At 51.0% G+C, this 20,080-nt stretch overlaps 2 protein-coding genes across 3 annotated transcripts in view; one reads left to right on the top strand and one right to left on the bottom strand.

Annotated features, from left to right (window-relative positions):
* GALNT2 (polypeptide N-acetylgalactosaminyltransferase 2) overlaps positions 1 to 11,842 on the bottom strand; it is a 181,064-nt gene extending 169,222 nt beyond the window's left edge. Inside the window, exon 1 of one of the 2 annotated variants that reach the window (XM_033408885.2) lies at positions 11,592 to 11,842. In XM_033408885.2, the coding sequence (XP_033264776.1) occupies positions 11,592 to 11,717 (126 nt within the window). In that variant the 5' untranslated portion in view covers positions 11,718 to 11,842. The remainder of the gene's footprint in view (positions 1 to 11,591) is intronic. The other variant, XM_004281564.4, reaches the window with a different exon arrangement.
* Positions 11,843 to 11,991: 149 nt separating this feature from the next.
* On the top strand, positions 11,992 to 17,685 carry LOC117197330 (actin-related protein 2/3 complex subunit 1A-like). Its single transcript, XM_033408886.2, is given in 2 exon segments — positions 11,992 to 15,988; positions 15,991 to 17,685. Coding segments are annotated over 2 exon segments (1,149 nt in total). The 5' UTR covers positions 11,992 to 15,582; the 3' UTR covers positions 16,734 to 17,685.
* Positions 17,686 to 20,080: the final 2,395 nt, after the last annotated feature.

Genomic DNA, 20,080 nt, shown 5'->3' with positions numbered 1-20,080 from the left:
TACAGGTCTCCCACTGTGGCTTCCCAAAGCATCCACAGCCCGAATGGGTCACGTATGACAGCAGGCAAACTGCCTGCGATGTGTGAATGTACAGGCGTATGTGTTCTGCCCTCCGGACGCCTGTCACAGGAGATGCGGTAATAAAACGCCCACACCAAACGCTGCTGTGCGACAGGGTCTCCGCGCCACTGAGAGGTCTGGTCAAGAGTAAGCAATCCGACAAACTACCTAAATTGCTGCTCTACCATCAAAAGGTTCACGAGAAGTAGCAATTTCCAAAGAACTTCGGTAATTCTTAGAGAAGAAACAGTACCAAATGTAAGAATATTTTCCTGGTGATACAGCCGACAATTCAGGATCTTAGGTCACCTCTGAAGTATCCTTTTAAAAGAATCATCGCTGGATATTCCTAAGTTACAGGAGGTATCGAGGCTGGTGTATGTTTTTACTGACTGTGACGTTTTGATTTATGAGAAATATATATTTGGTCATTCAGATGTAACCAAATATATATTTGTCATATGTGTTTTTGGTCCTTCTCCCCGATTCTGGCTCGCAGCTCCCCAAACCCTTGGAATTTCCTGAACAGTAAGAGCCACAGGAGCATCTTTTGTTCTACTCGGTCTCTTGTCCTCGGAGCCACAAAGGTGACACGGGTGTCTTGTTATTCACCAGCCCCTTTCCACCACTACTGGGCTTATGTCAATGAGGTTTTTGGAAGCACCTGCGGATGGGGGCTGGTTGCCAGGGGAACCAACCGTAAACAGAGGGGTGCAACTTTCAGTCCCACCCCCTGATTTCCTGGGAGGAGAGGGGCTGGAGGTTGACTCAATCACCAATGGCCTATGACTTGATTAATCATGCCTATGGAGTGAAGCCTCTGTAAACACTCAAAAGGACGGGTTCAGAGAGCTTCCAGGTTGGGGAACCAGAACACGTCCATGTGCCACCATGCTGGACCCCAAGCACCACGAGGTACCTCAAGCTGCTGTATGTCTCTTCATCTGACTGTTAATCTGTATCCTTGAATATCCTTTGTAACAATTCAGAAATCTAGTAAATAAACTGGTTTCCTGAGTTCTCTGAGCCACGCTAGCAAACTAATCGAACCCAAGGAGGGGTTGATGGGAACCTCTGGGGTTGATGGGAGCCTGTTGGTCAGAAGTAGAGGTGACCACTGGCGCTTGCGAAGGGCATCTGAAGGGGCGGGGGAGGGCGGGGGGGCAGTCCTGTAGGACTGAGCCCTTAACCTGTGGGACCTGATGTATCTCTGGGTGGATAGTGTCAGAACTGGCTTGAACTGCAGGACACTCAGCTAGTGTCTGAGCACTGACTGGTTGTGTAGGGGAAGCCTCCAGCCCCACCACACACACACACACACACACACACAAACACACACACACACACACACAGGAAATTGGGAGTAGAAACCTTTCACTGACCATATTACAAAGCCTGAAATTTGCTTTTTAAAAAAATACTAGTTTTCTGCTGCTTTGCTAATTTAAGCTACATACACCTATAAACTTTTTTAGCTTTTTAAATAAAATTTTCTAAGTAGGCAAAAATAAAATAGCATGATGAACTCCAGACGCCCATCAGTCATTCAACAACACACTCGGCCAATCCTGTTCCCTCATAATTCTCCCACAGGCTCGGCGTCACTGCGTCATCCATAAATACTTCAGTCTGTATCTATTGGGTTGGCCAAAAAGTTCATTTGGGTTTCCCCATACCATCTTACAGAAAAACCTGAAGAAACTTTTTGGCCAAGCAATACAAAAGATAAGGATTTTCAAAAACATAGGCATAAGGCCATTACTGCCCCTAAATAAAATTAATAACAATGCCTTAAATTTCATCTATTATCCAGTCCCTAGTCAACTTACCCCTAATTATTATTTTTTTAGATCTTTCTCTAGTTGGTTTGGTCAGTGATTGTGAGCTCCTTAAAGGGTGACGGAGCACCGTGTTCACTTCTGCAGATCCCAGCACTCAGGAGGGTAACTTGTAGCCAGAAAATGCTTAAAAACCTTTCGACACGGGTTCACACTCATCAGCTGCTAATCTCTCAACAATAAAAACCAGGAAGTCCTTCTGCTTACATGGATTGGGAGTGAACAGATGCGAATGTACACACTTTGATGAGGCTACCATTTCCCTTTATCAAGGCCAGGGGGCCTGGAGCTGGGATCTCAGAGAGGGAAGTAACTGACACTTGAGAAAAAGAAAGACCCTAACTCACGAATTCTAAGATGCACTTTTTCTTCACAGTCTGACATGCAATTGGGGTGCAGCTCGTGACACCTTCTGATGCCGTGGCCAGGTCTGGGCCGGGACGCACCGTCATGGCCAGCACTACCTCAAACACAAAACACGCCAGCAGCAGAGTCTGTGGGATGCATGTTGGTGCCTTGGAAGAAAATCCCAGAAGCAACACTCAAGCACTAGTAATCCCAGACAGCAAATCAAGTGGGACAGAAGTGGACGGTGAACTGGGGAGCTGGGCAAAATTCCCAGAAGAGTCAAAAGGTGGCCAACTCTATCAAATGCCAAGCGATGGTGAGAGCCCAGAACCCAGGGCTCGTAGGAAATGCTGCATCCACCGAAGAGCTTGGTGGCAGAGGGGAAGGAAGACTTTGTCTCAGGAAAACAGGCACTAATATCTCTGAGGCAAAAAGCAGACACTCGAAAATTTTAAGGAACACGCTACCCGATGTATTTCACGTATATTTTCCTTTTTATCTGTGCACAAGAGGGATAAATGGAAAAATCGATGTCTAATTAAATCTAAAAGAGCTCTTTAAATAAGTAGAAAGTAAAAACATTGATAAGAAACCACTGCGTCACAGTTCAACAGTGTTTTTTCTTTCCTAGTGGTACATAAAATGATGGTTTTACAAACAATGGCATCTTAGGTTTGACGAAAAAGGGTATATTCCAGACACAGGGGGACGTCAGCGATCACCCAAAGTGAGACAGGAAGAAAAACAGTGCATCACTGCACAGAGGAACTGGGGCGGGGGTGGGGGGGAGGGCGGAGGGAAAGGAGGAAGGGGACAAGCCTCCAAGGTCACAGAGCAAGGGTCGCGGTCAATGGGGAAGCCCTTGAGGCAGGAAGGACCAGGGCGATGACTTGAAGGCTGCCACGCCGGGCCAGCCGGTTCTGCATCCAGGACAGTCACACACAGCCCCCCCCACGAGAGTCAGTGTTAATTTACGGGCGTCGCTGAAACACAGGCCTTTACTGTGCATCAGCTTCCACGCTCCCGCAGGGTGACTCGTGGGAAGGCTGCCCCCCTTCTGGAGCAGGACCCTTTCAGGAAGAGATGTGCTCCCTTTCTGGGCCGGCCCCTGAAGCGGAGACGAAGAAACCTCGAAGGGCTCCCGAGTCTGAGGCCTTTAAAAGGACCTCTTCTCTGCAGCCACATCCACGTTCTCGTTTCTGATCCAGAAACACGCTGGACGCACGGCACACACCACACCCCAATAAGGCATCTGATGGCCCCTCACAAACGCCGGTGGCTACTATGAAAAGCAGCTGGATGTTCGCCCTTGAGAAACAGGAGGACCTGCGATTTCCCGCCGTCCCGCTCCCTCAAGGGGCTGTGGGCAACGAAGTCACACGTCCATCTTATTTCCCACAAACATCACAAATCGCAGTGCTTCACCACGACCCCGTTGCCAAGAACAACCTCTCCAGAGCCCAGGGACCGGGCAGGCCCCTGACCTCCGGTTTCCTGCAGATGAGAAACCCACAAGTCCCATCACCACAGCAACTCGCCGAGATGCCATCCTAGTGGGGACCAGCGGGACTTCTCATTAAATGGTGTTGTGTGTGGAAAGCACCCTGCACACGAGCCATGTGATTGCACGGCGGGCCTGACGGTGAACAGGGTACGGAGGCTCGCCCAGTCCAGCCCGGCCCTGCAGAGATCAGCTCAGAAATCACACCACGCGACCGTTCCACAAGCACACTCCACAAAGCGAAGCAGCAAGTTAACCTGCGGCACCTAAAGCAGTCCCGGGCCCCAGGTGGGGGCGGTGGCCTGGGGCTGTGCATCCCGCGTTATGAACCAGGATGAGAACGCTCCTCGCCCAGGACTCCGTGCGGGGCAAGAATGTAAGACCCCACGTCGCCCCGGGATGGAGGAAACTCCACCACTGGGAGACCAGAGGCGATAGACTCCCAGAAAGAAAAGTGGCTCATTTATTTAGCAAAGGAAACCAAGGAACACAGAGAGCACCCAACAGGCTGGACGCCCTGAAGCCGGGGGCTGCACCCGGGCAGAGTGAGCCAGGGACTCACCTGCTCTGGGTCTCGGCTGCAACCTGCTCAAGCCACCCCTCCCCACGGCGCCCATGGGCCCTGCACTCACTGTAACCTTCCCCTCCCCTGCTCCTGACCCCTCCCGCGCCCCCACTCAGCCCCTTCTCACACTACGTCACTTACTACCTATGGTGCTTAGTCCAGCTGCGCCCAGGGGGAAAGCTCCCCAGGGGCCGAGATTCTGTCTCCGTTCTATTCACTGCTGCACCCCAAACACCAAGCAGTGCCTGGCACATAGTAGGCGCTCGATAATACTCATTGAAAGAACACGTGAAAGGGACCCCAGCCTGTTTGCATGTCTGCTCCTGCCAGGGGGCAGCTGAGGACTTCAGGACAGGCAGAGACCTGAGGACAAGAACACGTGAGACCTTCCACAGAGCACAGGGTTAAAACGGAGAAAGGACCCTCCCATGAGAGGATGACTGTGGGCGCATCTGCTCCAGAACGCCTTCCAGGAATGTCCCGCCACCATCAGCAGGACACGGGCACTGCCGGTGCAGGGAAGGGGCACAGGAAGCCTGGGAAGCCAGAGCGAGCCCCACCCCCCACCCCCCCGCTGGCCGCCCAGATCACCCTGGGGGTGCCACCCACTAGCTCTGCAACCTTGGGAAAGTGACTGAACCTTTCTGTGCTTCAGCCTTCATCAGTAAAGTGGGAGGAATAGAAGGACCGTGATGTGGAGTCGATGAATTAGTATCTGTAAAGTATTAGGACCACGCCTGGCACATAGTGGAGGCTAACAGTGTGTTTATTAAGTGGAAACCCTTTCCAAGGGGTCCACCCCAGACCACACAGAGAGGTAGTCCGGCTCCAGGAAGACAGCAGAAAACAAAAAGAAATCACACTTAACACTGACCACGGCAGTGCTTCTTAAGTGAGGGTGACCCTGCCCGCTGGGGATACCCGGCAATGCCTGCAGACGATGCCGGTGGCTGCCACTGAGGCGGGTGGTACCCCTAGCATCCGGTGGAAGCTACTAACTGGCCACAGCGCACGGGGCAGCACCTCCGGCCCCCAAAACAAACATTACCTGGCGCAAAGTGTCAACCGTGTGGAGGTTGAGAGGCCCTGAGCTAGAGTGGCCGCTGCCCCCCAAGCACCCTCGTCCCTGCCAAAACGCTGGTCATGATTTGGGCTCTGGGAATTCAGCGACTCTATCCCCAGCCATCCAGGCCATTCCTCCTCCCAGAGTCAGCAGGCAGGACCAGGTGGCCAGCAGGAGGGGCCTGGGGGGCCGGGGCGGGCAGCCCAAGGGCAGGCTGGGCCACGGGTGACCAGGCAGCCCCCGTAAGAGCCGTAGCAAGGGCCACAGGACTCCCAAAGCCGAGGAAAGCTATGTAAATGGAAGGCCAGGAGTGAGATTCAATGTGACCATGTTTGGTTTTTTCAAATCCAGCCACGATGAATCACTGCCGTCTTCGTCCCAGCACGCTAAGAAATTCAATCCATGCACAATGACACATGCTTCCCGGGCCTACGATACCGGTCATGACTAAATGCAGAAATGCCAAGTGCCTCAGCCTGCCCCGCGGGAGGCAGATAGATGCGAGCAGGGGCCCACACCCGCCCGCCTCGGGCAACGGACGCAGGGGGGGCGGTGCCCCCCAGGGGAGGACTCGTTGGCTCCTCGAGCCTATGGGGGAGGCTCTCCCGACTGGACAGATAAACAGGAACCTCCACACTGGGGGTTCACCCTTAAGCTCAAGCACGTGGCCAAAGGTCAGAGCGTCCTCAGAGCAGTTAGAAAGCAAGGTCAAGTTCTACTGCGAGGGCAGGAGTGTCCACGGGAGGCTTGCACCAGTGCACTCAGCGCAACGCTCCACGGAGAAGGGCTCCTCGCCAGGCCCGGCCTGCACCAGATGCCACCTGGGAGGTCTGCCTGTGGAAGCGCCAGGAGGTCCTCCCGAAGAAACCGCACCGTAGGGCAGTGCGGAGGCAAGGGCCCAAGACCACAGCACTGGAACGAGGGTCCCCGGCGGCAACACAGAGGCAAAGGTGGCCTCGAGGGGGAGGCCACCTTTCGGGTCACGCCAGTGAGACCAGGCCAACACCTGCTTGGATTCGAGCAGCATCTCTACAGGAGCCGCGCTCAGCGTGTCTAAGCACCACTGTGGCACGGGCACGGAGCCAGGTCCCGGAGGCCCTGCAGTGGGGACGGAGACCATGGAGCGGGGGTCCCAAGGGAAGACGAACAGGGCAGCTGGGGGCTGGGGGTCCCCAGAGAGTGGTGTTTATTTAACATCCGTACGGAAGGCTCTCACTGTGGCATGTGTACGGCGTGCCTGTGGGTGTATTTCCACCTGGACATCCGCCCGGCTTGTCTGTCTCAGCATCACCCACACAAGCAGAGCTTCCAGGAGAGGGTCCACGAGGAGGAAAGTGGGAGAACCGAAAGGGGGCGTGGGCTCGGCCAGGTCCGGCTGTTTTCTCACCCCATGATTTCTGCTGGGCCAGCGAGGAGACTTCACAGATTTCTCCTAGGAACACCCTGCCTCTTCCGGGATCTCGGCCAGAACCTGGGCAGTCAGCTCCTGTGCGCGCCGGGTCTCTGCCCCAGGCAGCCTCACCACGCCCCTCCTTCCACTGAGCCAACAGCCGCTGGATCTGCTGGAAGTTAGGCAGCGGGGCACTGCCCGCTTTGAAACTCACACCTTCCCGAAGTGCCTTCTCTCTCCCCAAAGATCTCAGAAACACGAACAGCAGGAACGAGAAATTATACACATGAAACTACATATGTATGTATGTATCTCCCCGCTCACCATCCCATTGTTTTTCTGGCCTCTCAAATACCTCTTCCTCTGATCCAAACAGGGGACCCACCACTCGCCAGAAGTTAGGGTGGGGAGAGTCACAGGGGGCCTGAAGCCTCCCCACACCACTAACAGCCCCCTGGGTGCCCCGGACTCCACCCCGAGGTCTGCCGCAGCCCAGGCAAGCTGGCCCCCTCGGTGCTGGGGGCAGGAGGCGGCAGGCGGTTCCTCACTCTCACCAGAGGGCTGGGGGAAGAGCCCATCACTTGTGCACCGTCAGTCACAGCCGGCTTCCACCATGTGTGAGCCCCGGAGACAGCATGGCATCACTCCAGAAGAGCGAAACTTTTATTTTCTTTAAAGAAAAGTTTCTCCCAGAGGGCCGTCTGTCAGCTTCTCTGGCTCTGCGGTGGTTTTCCCCCAATACTGCACTCCCGACCTCAACTTCAAACTCTCCTTTCAACTGGAATTTTTTTAACTGACTCTAGCTGGCCGGGTGCGGCCCGGGTCCCCCTTCCCAACCGCCACCCCCAGCAGACACATTCACAGATCTGCTGATGCCCACGAAAGCGCGTGGGTGACGAGAGCCACCTCCTCTCCCACCAGAAGGGGCAAGGCTGCGGGCAGAGGGCGACTGGGTGCCCAGAGCCTGGAGGGAGTGGGCGGCAGGCCGGCCTCCCGACCGCGGGAGCCCCACTCAGGGACGTGACCAGCAACACCCATGGTTCACACGGCCACCAAACGACAGTGTGTCCTGCACCCACTTTCCCGCTGGCTGTCCGCTGACGGGAACCCCGCTCTGACACCACGGCTGGGGACAAGAGAGCCGGCAAGACGTCCGGGTCACTTCCCAAAAAGGCAGTCCTTGATGTGAGTCGGGGTCACGCTGCCAGCCCAAATGAACCAACCAAATCGATCTGGGAGGAATGGATGAGGGATTTAAAAAAAACTCCAGAGATCAAGAAGAAGACAGTTAAGCGTCACAGTTCACTCCATCTTCAAGCAGATATTCAGGCTTTCTTCCTTCCCCCCAGCCCTCCAAACAGCATCTATTCTGCGCCTACTGTTTGCCAGCACCTCCTAGTGGCAGCTGGTCTTTGGCTACCAGAACTATCCCCACTATAAAGATGAGGAAACTGAGGCTCAGAGAGAGAGGTTCGGTAAATTAGTAAAGGTCACTCAGCAGGAAGGAGCAGAAAGCTAGTCGTAATGTCGATAAATGTATCCACACCATTCCCCATAAGTGTCCACCGCCCAGCTCAAAAAACACCCGTGCTTCCCTGTGGTCAGCAGAAGTAAGAACCAACAAGTCAGCTTGGCATCCGAGGCCCTCTATGATTTAGTCCCAAACTCCTCCAACTGTATCCTCCACGCGTACCCGCTCCAGCCAAGCGAGGCCCTCCACCGCCCCAAGAAGAGGCCCAGCCCGCTCTCCCAGAAGGCCTCCTCCAGGTCTTACCCAAAGGCCTCCAGCATCCACTCATCGAGGAAGGGCAGGGGAGTAACCGGGCCCTGGCCGTGCCCCTCGGGAATGCTCTCCCTGCCTCCCAAGGGCGTGCGGTGGGAGCACAGACAAGGGGTCCTGGCGTCACACACTCTCTCTCGGGAGAGACCATGCTTCACATACTGGAAAACCCTTCCCTCTCCAACCTGAAGAGCCACACTTCACCCAGAGGCAGGTTTATTTCAACAGAAATCTCTTCCTCTCTCTGCAGCTCCATCCACTGCCAACATACCAAGGCCCAGGGGAGACTGAACATGATTAAAATTTTAAAGCATTTAAGGATGCTCAAAGGAAAGGCATCCTTGAAGTGCAAATCATCAATTTAGGGGGAAAGAGTGAAATACGGGGGAGGGAAGGCTCTCTGCCAATGTAAATAAAATATAATTCCAAACAATATTATGCATAAAATGATTGACCGCACACCCCGAACTTCAGCGCTGAGTCCCGAGCAGGGCAGCGCCTGCCCCTGTTGAGTTTATGACATCTGCAGCGTGAGGTGAGTGGGCTCTCTAAGTTTCGCCAAACGGAGAATAAATAACCATCCTGAGGGGAGTAATCTAACAGGCAGGGTAATTTAACAGTGGCAATCCCCGGCCAGATGCTGAAGCAGCAGAAACTCCAGTCAGGCTCCCATCAGACAATCCCCCAAAGCCTAATACCGAAGGCTGGTGCCCTGTGAAAAGACTCAGGGCGAAGAGAAACTGGCTAAATATGGAATTAGACCCTTGACTTGAACGGCATGAAACGAGAGAAGAAATGTAAGTCCACTTACACCTAAAAAACGACAGCTAGTATTCAAATTCTGCCTTCACACGCATGCTACCGTATCTTTTTTATGTCCATACTTTACAAGCTAGGAAATCTATATATTTCCTTTTATCACGAGGACGAACTAAATTTGAAGAGACTTTCTGGTCTCTGAATCCATGGAAACAACTCAGGAGGAAGAAAGACTATGCGGCTTTATACTCCAGATTAGGAAATTCAGGACAGCAGATTCTACTGACCCCCCTCCGGAGACAGTCTCAGGGCGGTTACTTTAATACCAGGGTCAACACTACGTTAACGAGTCTCCTCCAGTTTCAAAAGCTATTGCATGTACACACCTCTTCCCCAACTGACAAATCACCAATCCACGTATAATTGTTCATTTCGCACACTTTTTTCTACGAGGTCTCTGTACCTTCCTACTGCCACCAGGCCACAAGGAGTTCTTGGATTTTTTTTTTTTTTTTTAACTAAGGATCAAATGGAAGACCCCTCAAGAACCATCCACCAGCTGAAGCCCACCAGGGAGAAGCCAACCTCTCCAGATGCTAATGCCACCCTGTTGCTGTTTCCGGATGCTAATGCCACCCTGTTGCTGTTTCCAATCACATGTGCTAATGAGAACAGCAGACCAAGGAAAGGCAACACTAAGCATGGCTTATGTATTCGGTTTTCTTTCACATGAAAGGCAGGAAGCTCTGCCAGGTCTCACCAGCACACCAGGCTACGTGGACCTGCGAAGGCACAGTTTACTGGGAAGCAAAGCTTTTGAAATAATTCCAGTTTAACACGGCCACGGTTTTCAAAGGGCTGCACTGCTTCCGCTGGGCGCACTGCTCTTTACCATTCAAGGATGAACGGAGACTTCATGCATGTGAACAACAGTTCCCTGGATTAAAATAGGGAAAAAAACAGGGCTAACAGCACATGTCAGCTCAGAAATAAGCTAGGCCAATTCTGCACACGGAAAGACTTTTCATTTCTGCCCCTCTAGATAAAGCAAGCCTACGAAATTTACCATGAATCTAACACCTTCAGCTAAGCATGAATGAAAGGAGGAAGGAAGGAAGGAAACCTCTGAAGCAGCTGAACCTCAGCCTTGACGTTTATGGTCTGACTTTAGGGCTAAAGTCTTTTCATCCAGTTACTCTGGCTTGCTTGTTCCAGGACACCATTCCCTGGTTCCTGCCCAACCCACGGTCCACCTCCATTAACTCAGAATTTCCTGGATTTGCGGTGACACCAAATGTCACAGCAGAGGCCGCTTTCAAAGCCTGGTTGCCACCAAACCCCACGAACACCGCTGGCGGCAAGTGCACAGCCCAGAGCCCCGCTCTCCCAGCGGGATCGCAGGGCCCCGGCGCCCTGGGCGCTCCATTTCCTCCCGAGGGCGCCCGGCCGTCCAGAGCGGCTCACGCGGTCCCCACGGCCCACCCCCTCGGCCCCTGGAGCCCGCCGGGACACACACAGCAGAGGGACCACCCCGCGGAACGGGGGCGTAGGGCTGGAACAGGCGGGCGCCGGGGGCCGCGCGGGAGGGCCGGCCGAGTTGGGCGCGGGGGCCGGGAAGGGACGGTCTCGGGGTGTGGGTGGGTGGCCAGCCTCGTCCGGGGCGCAGGGGCGCGGGGGCCCTCCGCCTGCATCACCGGGGAGGTCCGTTCCGTCGAGCGCGGGGCTGGCGGCGCCCCCGTCCCCAGAGGTACCGAGCCGAGACCCAGAACTGCCCCCTCCCCGCGAGGCGGCGACAAGGGGGAGGGGGCATTGCGGCGGCTGGTATCAAAGGGCTGAAAAGAAACTTGGACTCCTGTCTCCCCAGGTACGTGACACGTCGCAAAGGCGGCCGCCTCTCGCCCTCCCCCCCACCCGCTTTTGTGCTTCCCAACATCCCCACCCCCAAATGTCCCACCGCAGGGGACCGGTCTCCCGGCAGCCGGACGAAACTCAACTCAAATTACGTGGAGCGGAGAGCTGGGGCGGGGGACGACAAGAGGCGTCGGCGGCCCCAGTCCCGGGGGCTGCGCCGGGTCGCCCTCTCCCGAACCAGGCGAGCGCAGAGGGGCCGGGGGCGCCCCCAGCCTCGGGGACACGGCCGAGAGACCCGGGGCGGGTGGCCGGAGCGGAGGTCCGGGCGGAGAAGGGCAGGAGGGACCAGGAACCCCCGTCGGTGCCCCGCGGCGCGGCCGGGGCGCGTGGGCGCCGGGGGTTCCGGGGCCGGGCCGCGGGCGGGCGCCCCACTCACCTTCCTGCCGGCGCCGCCGCCCGCGCCCGCGGCCAGCGCGGAGCCGCCCCCCGAGTACATGTAGTAGGCGATGCCCAGCACCCACAGGAAGGCGAAGCACAGGAGCATCCGCGAGCGCCGCCGCATCCTCCCGACTCGGCCGCCGGCCGCGGCCGCTGCTCGCGAGTCTGCCTGGGGCCGCGGCGGGCGCGGGCCGGGGAGGAGCGGAGGAAGGGGAAGGGCGCGGCGGCTCCTCCTCCGGCGCGGCTGGCGGCGAGGGCGGTGCGCGCCCGGCGCCCGAGCTCCGCCCCGGCCGGGAGCGCCGCGCCGCGCCCGAGCAGGAAGCGGCGGCCGCGGAGGCAGCGAGGGGGTCAGGGAGCAAAGGGCGACCAATCGGCGGCGGCTGCGGGGGCCCGGCGCGGGCGGAGGAGGGGATTACCGCGTCTCCACCGCGGCGGCGCGCCGGCCCCACGGGGAGGGCCTCCGCCGGCCGCCGCCCCGCCACCCCCATGAGTGACAGGTGGCCGCCGGGCGCCCGCGGGGCGCGCGCACATGTGCGCACACACACGGGCGCCCGCACCAGGGACCCCGGTCGCTGCTGCCGCGCGCTGCCCGGCCGGGAGCGCCACTTCCGCGGTCCTCGGTCTTTGGGACCACCCCAGCCCCCTGGCAGGCTCGCTCTTATTGGCCCACCGACCTGAGTTTTTTGGTGCAAATCCCCCTCCGGGACCCGACTTGGCTGCCGCTCGCTGCAGTTTTCTTACTAATCTTGCAGCAAAACATCCCTGGTGGGGATGGATCCCCAGGTGTCCATTTTATTTATTTATTTAAGCAGAGGTGGCGGCCTGGAGGTAGAAACCGAGAGGTGATTTTTCAGGGGAGCATGTTTCCAGGGATGTACGGAGTGCTGAATAGCAGGGTTTTCTTTTTTGTTTTTAAGTAAACACGAAATGAGGAAGCAGGAAGGCAATATATATTTTTAAATTGTTTTCTTTGTGACTGGTTGCTGTATTAAAAGAAGAAAGAAGAGGCAGCACACGAAACAGCTTTAAAGATGCAAGAAGACAGACCTGTCTTGTAACAGAATCTGTGTAACCTTGACGATGCCCTTGTAACAGCAAAGTTTCCAGTGTTCCTAGGGAAGAAAGAAATGTTACTTAGCGCTTGATATTTTAAAAGGGATTCCGGAAGCTGACCAGTCCAGGGGACAGAAGCAGCTGCCTGCATCTGAATCTCTACTCACATCCTCAATAAAACACAAGCACAAACAAACAAGCCTTCCGCTCTACTAGGAGAGCAAATGCCACGAGCTGAACTTCAAATTACTTCTTCAGTAGAAGAAAGAAAATACCTCAAATTCCAACAGAGCTCCCTCCACTGTTGCCAAGGACTTAAGTGAAACCCAGGCTTAAATCCTTCTATGAAGAGAAAGTCCAACACCAAGGACTAAATACTGAACACAGGTTGGATACTTGAGTGGAAAAGAGAAGAGGTTTGAAAGAGAATGGGACAGGAGGTGGCAGCCTTGAAGAAGCCTTGCTTCTGGGAAAAGTCAGATAAATAGAGAAAGGGCAATGCCCTTCGGAGGTCTTGTGGTGAAGGAAAAGTGAGAATTATAGATCCGCAGAAATAAAAGACAACCAATCCCTCCCTCAGTGTGGTTATCTATTAAAAAGTGCACTTCAGTATACAGTGAGAAGAGGACATTCTTGAACTATGAACCCCGTGTCAAAATGTCTAGTAGCACTAAAACATCAAAATAGCTGCATATAAATCTACTGCAAAAAGAAAAAAAATACATTTCTTATGATGAGAAGATGAATCATAACATTTCACCTGATGAAAATCCCCCCATCAATAAAACGACAAAGCAGAGGAAAATTGTAAGACCTTATGTCAAACTCTCAAGCTGAACAAAGTATCATATATTTGGATACACCCCCCCCCACATACACACACACACAGATAGAATCAGAAATTCAAAACATGAGAATATATTAGGCAAAAATTAGGAAAAAATACAGCAGGAGTTGATAAGATTCAGGATAGAAATGGAAAATAAAGACAAAACTATCCCAGAAACAAAGAAGAATTACAAGACGCCCAAGAGAGAATATATCAAATACAGATATGTAAAAGGACACTGAAGAATGGCAAGAAAATATTCAAGAAGTTGAAAATAAAATAAAGAAAGGAGTAAAAAGCTTTCAGAGATAGGTGGTTGAAATGAAAGCCAGGAAAGAAGAACCAAAATACATGTCACTGGAGTCTCTAAAGTAGAAACACCAAACAGTGAAGCAAAATTAATATTAACACCGTCATCCCAGATGTAACATACGGCATGATGACGATAGTTACCACTGCTGTATGGTACTTTTGAAGGTTGTTAACAGAGTGCACCCTAAGAGTTCTCATTACCGGGAAAAGAATATTTTTTCTTTCTTTCCTTTTTTTGTATCTAAATGAGATGATGAATATTAACTAAACATTGTGATATTCATTTCACAATATATGTTAGTCAAGTCATTATGCTGTGCACAGTGCTATATGTCAATCATATCTCAATAAAACTAGGGGGGAAACTATAATCCCAGAAAATAAACCAGAAATAAGAGAAAATTTAAATTATATATTGAAAGTGCCTTCCATGTACCTTGGAAAACTGAGTGGAATAATCAACTCCAAAACATGTTTTAGTAAAACTATTAGATTTTAAAGGCAAAAAGAGCAAATTACTTATAAAAATATTGAGGCTGGCAACATACAGAGCAACGCAACAGTGGAGCAGTATTTACAAGACACTAAGGAAAGAAAGTACCAGCCAAGGATTTTTGTGTCCAGCCTTTAAGGATCAAAGCTATAGACAAACAGATGAGGACTGAGTACAGAAATTTAGAGAGCATCCTATGCCTTTCCTGGGGAATGAGCTTCCCCCAAACAAGAGCTAACTGAGGAAACCGCCAAGTGACGGATGGGAAGACTAGTAGATACACATACTTTCTAATCAAATAGAACAGGTGCAACTGAAAAAAACTGAAGGAGAAGGGAGAGCGAAAGGGGGAAACATAATCATGTAACTGACCGTTAAATAGGTCATAGTTACTAATCAAATGACACCATGTAAAATGGACAGGCCAGATGTTAAAGTGTTAAGAAAAAAGAAAAGAATTAATGTAAAAATATAAAAACTTAACCACTAAAGCAAAACATAAATATTGGAAACCCTGTTCCAAAACCCTAAAAGAAAAAAAAATATTAAATAGCAAAGAATACACACCAAGTGGTGAAAGAAACACAATAAGTATACCATAATACATGCAGTAATTATAACAGAAAATAACAGGACAGAGTGGAGACCAAACCATACCAGTATATGAATTTACAAATGCACTTAATTTGCCTGTTAAAAGATTTTCAAATTTGGTCATAAAGGAAAAGCCAACTCTAAAAGAGCAGAAGCTGTGATCCTGGTATCAAACAAAGTAGGACAGGCTAAAGAGCATCCGAGGTGAAGAAGGACGATTTATGGCCAAAGCTTCAACTCCATTGTGCATGGCAGTGGGTCTGAAGCACTGTAGTTTGTAAATCTGAAGTCAGAAGAAAGGCTGGAAGTGACGTGGGGAAGCGTAAGGACAAAGAAACTGCAAGAATAAAGTAGACCTCGTGACAGCCACTAAAATCCATGAGGGCAAACTGGAACCTACCTCCAACATCGATAATGCAAAAAACAAAACAAAACAAACGCCACAATGAGATATCTCCAGTAGCATGGCTATTCTGTTTAAAAAAGCGAAAATGAAAACGAAAAACCAGAATATAACGAATATTGAAAAGGATGTGGTTCTCGGTTTTCTGCCCAAGCCCGCAGGAGCCTGTTCACGTTGATTGACCAGAATCCGGGAATTTAACACTCCGAGCCCATCCGGGTGGCCCTGACCCCCAGCTTTCTGTCCTTTGAAAACACGAAGAATAATGTCCCTGCATCAATTTTTGCTAGAGCCAATCACCTGTCATGCCTGGAACAGGGATCGTACCCATTGCCCTTAGCCCCAATAACCACGAAATCCACATCTATGAGAAGAACGGGAGGCAGTGGGTGAAAACTCATGAACTCAAGGAGCACAACAGACACATCACAGGTATCGACTGGGCTCCCAAGAATGACCGCGTCGTCACTTGCGGGGTTGACCGCAATGCCTACGTCTGGGGTCAGGAGGATGGTGTCTGGAAGCCGACCCTGGTGATTCTGAGAATTAACTGTGAGGCCCCTTTTGTCAAGTGGTCCCCCCTAGAGAACAAATTTGCTGTGGGCAGCGGAGCACGACTCATTTCTGTTTGTTACTCTGAGTCCGAAAATGACCGGTGGGTAAGCAAGCACGTTAAAAAACCCATTCGCTCCACGGTCCTCACCTTGGATTGGATCCCAACAACGTCTTGCTGGCAGCAGGATCCTGTGATTTCAAATGCAGAGTGTTTTCTGCCTACATTCAAGAAGTGGATGAGAAGCCAGCCAGTATGCCCTGGGGCAGCAAGATGCCTTTTGGTCATCTGCTGTCAGAGTTTGGTGGCAGTGGCCCTGGCGGCTGGGTGCGCAAGGTCAGCTTCTCCGCCAGCGGGAGCCGCCTGGCCTGGGTCAGCCACGATGGCACCGTGTCCGTTGCCGATGCCTCAAAAAGCATGCAGATCTCAACTCTGAAGACAGAGTTCCTGCCCCTCCTGAGTGTGTCCTTCATCTCGGAGGACAGCGTCCTGGCTGCTGGCCATGACTGCTGCCCCATGCTCTTTAGCTGCGCCGACCGCGGCTGCTTGACCTTTGTCTCCAAGCTAGACATCCCGAAACAGAGCATCCAGCGCAACGTGTCAGCCACGGAGCGCTTCTGCAACATGGACAAGCGGGCCACGACCGAGGACCGCAACCCGGCCCTGGAGATGCTGCACCAGGACAGTATCACTCAAATGTCTATTTATGAGGCAGACAGGCAAGATTGTCGCAAGTTTTGCACTACTGGCATCGATGGAGCCATGACCTTTTGGGATTTCAAGACCTTAGAGTCTTCTATCCAGGGCGAGCCTCCCAGATCCAGCATGAGGACGGACAGGCTGCGCCGGGCAGCTCCGCCATTCGCATCATGGGGAGGAGAGCCAGCCGCCAGGAAACACTGAAGACACATATGGCGCAAACCTTGTTCTGTGTTTTGTTTGAGAATAATTGGTGAAAGTATCGGTTTTTTAAAAGCAGCAGTGATTTGGGTTTTATTTTTTGTTTTTTTTGTTTTGCTATTTCATTACATTCTTGACCAAAGCTTCTCTTTAAGTAGTATATTATGGAAAAGTGTCACACTAGCTTAAAGGAAGGGGTGGGGGAAGTATGTAAATTGTCTGCTAAAAAATTAAATGAAAATACTGAATGTGAAAAAAAAAAAGAGGAAAAGGATGTGGAGCAATTGGAACCCTTGTGTGTTGCTGGTGGGAAGGCAAAATGGTACAGCTGCTGTGGAAAACACTTTGGCTGTGCCTTAAAAACTTAAACCTAGAATTACCATATGATTCAGCAATGCCACTTCTGGGTACCTACCTAAAAGAAGTGAGAGCAAGGACTTGAACATGTGCTCCCATGTTCATGGCACCGTTATTCACAAGAGCCAAAACATGCAAGCAGCCCGGTGTCCATCAACAAATGAATGGATCAGTGAAATGTGACATACAATGGAATATTATTCAGCTTTAAAAAGAAAGGAAATTTAAAGAGCAAACATGGTTCTGATGCACCTAGGGGCAGGACAGGAATACAGACGCAGACGTAGAGAATGGACTTGAGGACAAGGGGAGGGGGAAGGGCAAGCTGGGACGAAGTGAGAGAGTGGCATGGACGTATATACACTATCAAATGTAAGATAGATAGCTAGTGGGAAGCAGCCGCATAGCACAGGGAGATCAGCTCGGTGCTTTGTGACCGCCTGGAAGGGTGGGATAGGGAGGGTGGGAGGGAGGGAGACGCAAGAGGGAAGAGATATGGGGACATATGTATATGTATAACTGATTCACTTTGTTATAAAGCAGAAACTGACACACCATTGTAAAGCAATTATACCCCAATAAAGATGTTAAAAAAAAAAAGTAATGCATGCCATTAGAAGAGCTCAATGGCCACACACCCCTTTAGAAGACAAGTTGCCTTTGTTTAAAATGCTCTGATTTTTTATTAACAGCTTCATTGAGATATAATTGATTCATTTTAAGTGTAACGTTCAGTGATTTTTAGTACATTAACAGGATTGTGCAAACATCACCAAAATCTGTTTTTAAGCATTTCTAACCTTCCAAAAAAGAAACCTTGTACCCATTTATAGTGATTCCCTCTTCCTGCCCCTAGCCCTACATAATGAGAGACCTACTTTCTGTCTTTACAGGTTTTATGATCAATTCTTCATGAATAATTTGTGACTGGGACTATGTTTTCAGCTAAATTCAAGTTTGGATTCTGTTTTTCAAAGTTTTATAATTAAATAATTTTTAATGTCTAAAAAAAGAAAGAAAGGAAAGGAAATTCTGACGTAAGTTATAACATGATACTAAGTGAAATAAGCCAGGCATAAAAGGACAAAAAGTATGAGCCCACTTACATGAAGTACCTAGAGGAGTCAAATTCACAGAACGTAGAAGGGTGGTTGCCAGGGGCGGGAGGGAGGAAGGGGGAGTGATTGTTTAATTGGTACAGAGTTCCAGTTTGGGGAGATGACAAAGTTCTGGAGATAGACTCTGGTGCAGAACTATGTGAGTATGCTTAAAGTCCCTGAAAGGTACACTTAACAATGATTCAGGGACTTCCCTGGTGGCACAGTGGTTAAGAATCTGCCTGCCAATGCAGGGGGCACGGGTTCGAGCCCTGGTCCAGGAAGATCCCACACACCACAGAGCAACTAAGCCTGTGCACCACAACTACCGAACCTGTGCTCTAGAGCTCGCAAGCCACAGCTACTGAGCCCACGTGCCACAATTACTGAAGCCCAAGTGCCTAGAGCCCATGCTCCGCAATAAGATAAGCCACCACAATGAGAAGCCTGCGCACCGCAACGAAGAGTAGCCCCGGCTCGCTGCAACTAGATAAAGCCCGTGCGCAGCAACAAAGACCAAGGCAGCCAAAAATAAATTAATTAATTAATTTAAAAAAATGATTCAAATGGTAAATTTTATGTTATGTATATTTTACCACAATAAAACGACATGACAAATTGGAAGAAACTGTTTCCACACCTATCATAGATAAAGGGGTAAGGTACTATCACTAATATATAAAGAAGTTAAACACTGAGATGGGCAAAACACATAAACAGACAATTCACAGTAAAGATCTTATGAGTTCATAAATATGTGAAAAGAGGTTAAACTTTACTCATAAAAGAGTTGCAAATTAAAACTACAGAGGTACTGGTTATCCCCCCCAACAAACTGGCAAAAATTTGAAAACTTGACCAGATACTGTATTGGGAGGGGTATAAAAAAGACTAAGGAAGACTTTTGTGAACAGATATGGAGTGATTTCGAGGATATATTATTAAATATGAAATGAAATATTAAACGCAAAGTGCAATAGCTTATATATTGTGTGCTACTTTTTGTGTAAGAAAGAAGGGAAAATAAGAAAACATACAAATATCTGTTTATTTGGGCAACAGACACACCAATGATAAACCAGAAAACAATGAAATGAGTTACCTGTAAGGAGTGGTAGGAAGAGGCAGAAGGGACAGGAGGACTGACACCTGTCAACTTTCTTCTAGGCTTGACTTCTGAAAACATGTTAATGTCCTACATATTCGAAAGTAAAGTCAGGGCTTCCCTGGTGGCGCAGTGGTTGGGAGTCCGCCTGCCGATGCAGAGGACTCGGGTTCGTGGGATCCCACATGCCGCGGAGCGGCTGGGCCCGTGAGCCATGGCCGCTGAGCCTGCGCGTCCGGAGCCTGTGCTCCGCAGTGGGGGAGGCCACAGCAGTGAGAGGCCCGCGCACCGCAAAGCAGAGTAGCCCCCGCTTGCCGCAACTAGAGAAAGCCCGCATGCAGCCCAAAAGAAAGGGGGAGGGGCTGGTTAAAAGGTCACAGGAGCCAGCTTGAAGGGCACCCATTGGCTAAATCTAGGACATATATGTGTCACAATAAATATTGAATAAAATAGAAATCTATGAGTACATGCTGATAATTAATATCTAAATAAATAGAGGAGATGGGAGGGCTCTTTCTTTCAGTAGAATGCCAACTGATAAAGGTGAAGGGAAGGTGAAGATGAAAATCATTGTTTTGCAACCATCATAGTAAGATTGGAGAAGACTCATCAATAGATTCTAAAGTGTGTGTGTGTGTGTGTGTGTGTGTGTGTGTGTGTGTGTGTGTGGCAGGGCTTGCAGGGGAGGAACAGGGGAGTGTGATGAGAGGGAGGACATTTACAAGGTCTGCAAATGTCTTTCATCAGAATACTTATTAGTTACAGAGGGAAACCAGTACAGTGGAGAGACT

This window comes from Orcinus orca, chromosome 14 (assembly GCF_937001465.1).
Source record: "Orcinus orca chromosome 14, mOrcOrc1.1, whole genome shotgun sequence".
Taxonomy (NCBI): Eukaryota; Metazoa; Chordata; class Mammalia; order Artiodactyla; family Delphinidae; genus Orcinus; species Orcinus orca.
The sequence above is the reverse complement of the archived record's forward strand: the minus strand, read 5'-3'. Positions and strand labels throughout refer to the sequence as shown.